Consider the following 4,456-nt stretch of genomic DNA (forward strand, 5'->3'; position numbering starts at 1 on the left):
TTTGGATTTCTCGGCTAAACTAGCTCTACCTCAAACTTTTTTTAAATGAAATAGATCAGTTGTCAAACTTGATACTAAAAGTATCTGTTTCACTGTACATAAAAATGACAATAATTTTAATATTTATATATGTAGGTTAACGAAATAGCACGCCAATTATATCAGTATTTATATATGTAAAATACTGAACCTATTAGCGATTTATTTAAAATTTTCAGATAAAACACTCATAAATTCAGCTAAGCCTGTTTTAAATTTTTTTTATTGTCACACAATAGAACACTGATCAGATCACCGACTTATATATAAAAGGAAGATAACGAACTTATTAGCATTTCTTTCTTAGATAAAATGTTGATAAATTCAGTGCTTTAGAGACAGTTATAGTAAATTGACTCGTTTTGATTTTAAATTTGAGGGGGTAATCTATTTTGATAAAAAAAAAAAGAAGTTTAGAAGATAATTTATTTGGTCAAAAACTCGACCTTTTTTGTACTTCAAAACATTTTATACTACTATGTTATTTAGTGAATGATGTCGATAACAATGATTCAGCCAATAGCTGAAGAATGATTATTAACATTAACCTTATCTCAATGTACCTGTAGAGTTGGATCTCAGCAGTTGCTGAAATCAATAATTATCTCTGAATTTGAATGCAAATATAAAAATCGATGCAAACTTTCTTCTTATCCAGTTGTCCAGTTGTGCCCAGTTAATTTCATCAGCTCTACCATGTTAATCATCTCACAAGAAAATAAATAGTAGTTTAAATAGAGAACTGGCAAACAGTACTGGGTCGTATACAATATTTACAAGAGGACAACTTGTTAAACTTATTAAACGATGATATGTGGTGTACATGTACATAGCTTGCAAAAGTTCACTCCTCCCTCTATATGTATAGTTATTAATTATATTGACTTATTCTCAAGTCTCTATGCTTGTACCCAATAGTTTATAAGATTGATTGCATCATTAGTTACTTTTTAAATCGGGCAACTACCTACCTAAACATGCAATGGCCATACCACCATTAGGAGATGAACATGTTAAACTTGCCACCTGTTTTGGGACTTGATCATAACTCCTCAAGAAACTCTATATAATCCCAAGCCTACACGCTAATCAATAGTACAAGCATTTACAGTAGATAGAGAGTTATGGCATCATTCCATTCGGTAGCTCTTCTCCTGCTTATTTGTGTCTTGTGGGCTTATCCGCTAAGCTCTCTTGCGACACCAAATGAAGTTGCCATGACCAAGATGCATGAGCAGTGGATGATCGAGTATGGGCGATCCTACGCAAGCTTAGAGGAGAAGAAAGAGCGTTACGAGGTGTTCAAGAGAAACGTAAACTACATCGAAGCTTCAAATGCTGCAGTACCAGGACGCTCCTACACCCTCGGAGTAAATCAATATGCCGATCTCACGAACGAGGAGTTCTTAGCCACTCACGCCAGGTTTACTAACCTAAATCCCTCGTTCCTGGCTACTCGCGTCGGCTCTATTGATGATGGCCGCAATGATGGAAAGCCGTCTATGCCATTCTTGTATGAAAACTTCACATCGGCGCCTAAAAGTATTGACTGGAGGTCGCTGGGTGCAGTAAATGAGATTAAGGACCAACTCGAATGCGGTGAGTAGACTGACAAATCTTGATTTGCAGTTTGTTTCAGAAACATTATTTAGTTTTGTCTCAGTCGACCTTTAACTTAGTAATCTAAGTTGCTCTCTTGTGGGACTTATTTCTTTTGTTCAAAGAAAGAGCTTCTACCTATTTAATATTCTCAATTCAAAAGATATATTTCGTAAAGATTTATATTCGAAAATAGACACTATCATCTGCTCACCAACATAGACAAAGGCAATATTATGATTAGCCAAAGTAGAAAATTACATTGTCCATTATTATTTCCTTAAGTTAGAACTCATATAGTTCACGTATCTAATTTGTTGTTACAACGCGTTCATTTAAAACTGAGGTTATAAAACTTTTGTGTAGCTGGGTATTATCGACCAAGCTGGGTATTATCGACCTTTAATTTGACTGTCCGACTAGAATAAACCTTAATTTTCTTACTACTTTTCTTTTTGTTGTTAATTGTTGCCTTTTATCAATTAAGCAATTAATGGTTTAACAATCTAAGACATATGGGGTAAATAAATACATACCTACATAGATTCACTGATAAAGAAATTACGTACACAGGTTATACATTTTTTGGTTGGAAAATTTATGCTAATACTTTAACAAATGAAATATATATATATATGTATATAGGATCTTGCTGGGCATTCTCTGCAGTAGCAGCGATTGAAGGAATAACCAAAATAAAGAAAGGGATACTACTATCATTATCTGAACAACAGCTAGTGGATTGTGACAAATCTTGCTATGGATGCGATGGCTGCTATATGGACTATGCTTTCTCCTACGTCATTTCAAACGGAGGCATCACAACCTCGTCTGATTACCCATACAACGGAGTGCAGGGTGAATGCATTACTGGCAAACAAGAAAACCATGCAGCAACCATTAGTGGGTTCCATGATGTACCAGCCAATAATGAAGTGTTTCTCATGAACGCAGTTGCTAATCAGCCAGTATCAGTTGCCATTGATGCTAGCGGATATAGCTTCCAATTCTACAAGAGCGGTGTCTTCAAAGGCCCTTGCAGCACTAAACTAAACCATGGTGTTGCTGTTGTTGGTTATGGAGTAGATGCTTCAGGAACCAAATACTGGATAGTGAGGAACTCATGGGGCAAATTGTGGGGTTCGGCGGGATACATACTAATGCAAAAGGACATTAAAAGCCCAAAAGGATTGTGTGGCATTGCTATGACGGCATCTTATCCTACCGTGTGAAAAGAAAATGGTTTACTCCTCCTACCTGATATTCTTACTTTGCCGCAGTACGACTGTCTTGTTAAAGGTCATGATAAGTATGTGAGCGCATATGTTGTTTTTGATATAGATAGTGGCATGTTAGACATTTATATCCTGAATTGTTCCGACGTAAAAATTGTGATCCTACACTGTGTAAATAGTTATCTCGCTTGAATAAGATGTGGCAAGAAGGATTTAGGGAAGATTAATTTACTGGTAAGAAGGCTCACTAATTATATTACTATCTACTTTACCAATATTCTTCTTCATTAACTAATTAGTTATATTATTGAAATTATGAGATGGTGACTGAACCAGACCCTACAAAATTGTTGCAATGGCTCCCAGAGGCATTAGGAATATTTGAGATTCCTAATTTGTAGAATTCCTACTTGGGGGTTTTCTATTTCCTTTAGTGATGTTTTCCTTTGGATAATTGTATTCTGCCATTAGGAAAACAAAACCCACCTTATGTTGTTAATCCAAAACCTAAAAACTCTACTCCCTAAATGAAAGCCTATAATTATGCGAGACGGTTAGTACATTAGGTTGTAAAAGCAACAACCTATGGGAGATCTAGTAAGAGGTCGCAATGCAAATACAGATAACGTGACTCTCGTAGATAAAGTAGAAGAGAGAAAATATGAATTCTTAGATTGGATTGCAAGTGAATTCTCTCTATATTCTCTTATTGTGATTTATATAGTAAAACTATCAGGATCTAAGACCAAGTTTTGTTGATCATTTTTAATGACAACGAGGACAAAGTGCCAACATAGAAAATATAGCTGCATACCTCTATTCATATATTCATTTATATAGATAGCCCTTTTAAAATTGTGACATCTAAGACCGAGTTACTATGCAAATAACTGTAATATACTTGTACGAATTGAAGCAACTATGCATTAATGACCCTAAAATGAATCTTGAAGATGTTTCAGTGTTTGGAGGAACCTCTAGACCCACTACAAGAAATTTGAGCATTAGTGGCATGTACTACTACACCAATTATTTGGGGGTGATAGGGAGTGGCAACCTTATGCATGATAGAATATTTAAGCGTAACTCTTTTAGAAACTTGATTGCAAAAATGTTTCTCCTTATCGTTTATAATGGCACGTGGCATACTAAAATGAGCAAAAACATTGTCTTTCAAAAACTTGATTACAACTTTGTGATCATTCGTTCTACAAGCTATGGCTTCGACTCATTTTGAAACATAATCTACAACAACAAAAATGTACTCATAACCAAAAGAATTTGAAAATGGTCGCATGAAATCTATACCCTGAACATCAAAAATTTCAATAATTAAAATCGGATTGAGCGGCATCATGTTCCTATTTGAAATACTTCCTAGCTTTTGATATCTCTCACAAACTTTGCAATACTCATGAACATCACGAAAGATGGAGGGCTAATAAAACCCACATTGCAAAATTTTTGCAGTAGTCTTTTTAGAGTTAAAATGACCGTCACGGGCTTGATCGTAACAAAATGAAATGATTTTATGAGTGAGAGATGTTGGCGATTCTGCATGCGGTGACAAAGTGGAGGCCTTA

The 4,456-nt window shown here is 35.2% G+C and overlaps 1 protein-coding gene across 1 annotated transcript; it reads left to right on the forward strand.

Moving 5' to 3' along the window:
* The first annotated feature begins 1,060 nt into the window (after positions 1-1,060).
* On the forward strand, positions 1,061-3,100 carry LOC140770837 (senescence-specific cysteine protease SAG12-like). The gene is made up of 2 exons (XM_073112130.1): positions 1,061-1,638; positions 2,284-3,100. The coding sequence occupies exons 1-2, from the start codon at positions 1,164-1,166 to the stop codon at positions 2,868-2,870; spliced, it is 1,062 nt and encodes a 353-aa protein (XP_072968231.1). The 5' UTR covers positions 1,061-1,163; the 3' UTR covers positions 2,871-3,100.
* The last annotated feature ends 1,356 nt before the right edge of the window (positions 3,101-4,456 follow it).

The sequence above is a fragment of the Typha angustifolia genome, chromosome 11 (assembly GCF_048772165.1).
Source record: "Typha angustifolia cultivar Huaian chromosome 11, ASM4877216v1, whole genome shotgun sequence".
Classification (NCBI taxonomy): Eukaryota; Viridiplantae; Streptophyta; class Magnoliopsida; order Poales; family Typhaceae; genus Typha; species Typha angustifolia.

Bases quoted from the DNA above. Each gene is read 5' to 3' on its own strand.
- LOC140770837 (XM_073112130.1), top strand. From the start codon at position 1,164: ATGGCATCATTCCATTCGGTAGCTCTTCTCCTGCTTATTTGTGTCTTG. The intron at 1,639-2,283 runs GTGAGTAGACTG...ATATGTATATAG, and splicing joins TAAGGACCAACTCGAATGCG to GATCTTGCTGGGCATTCTCT.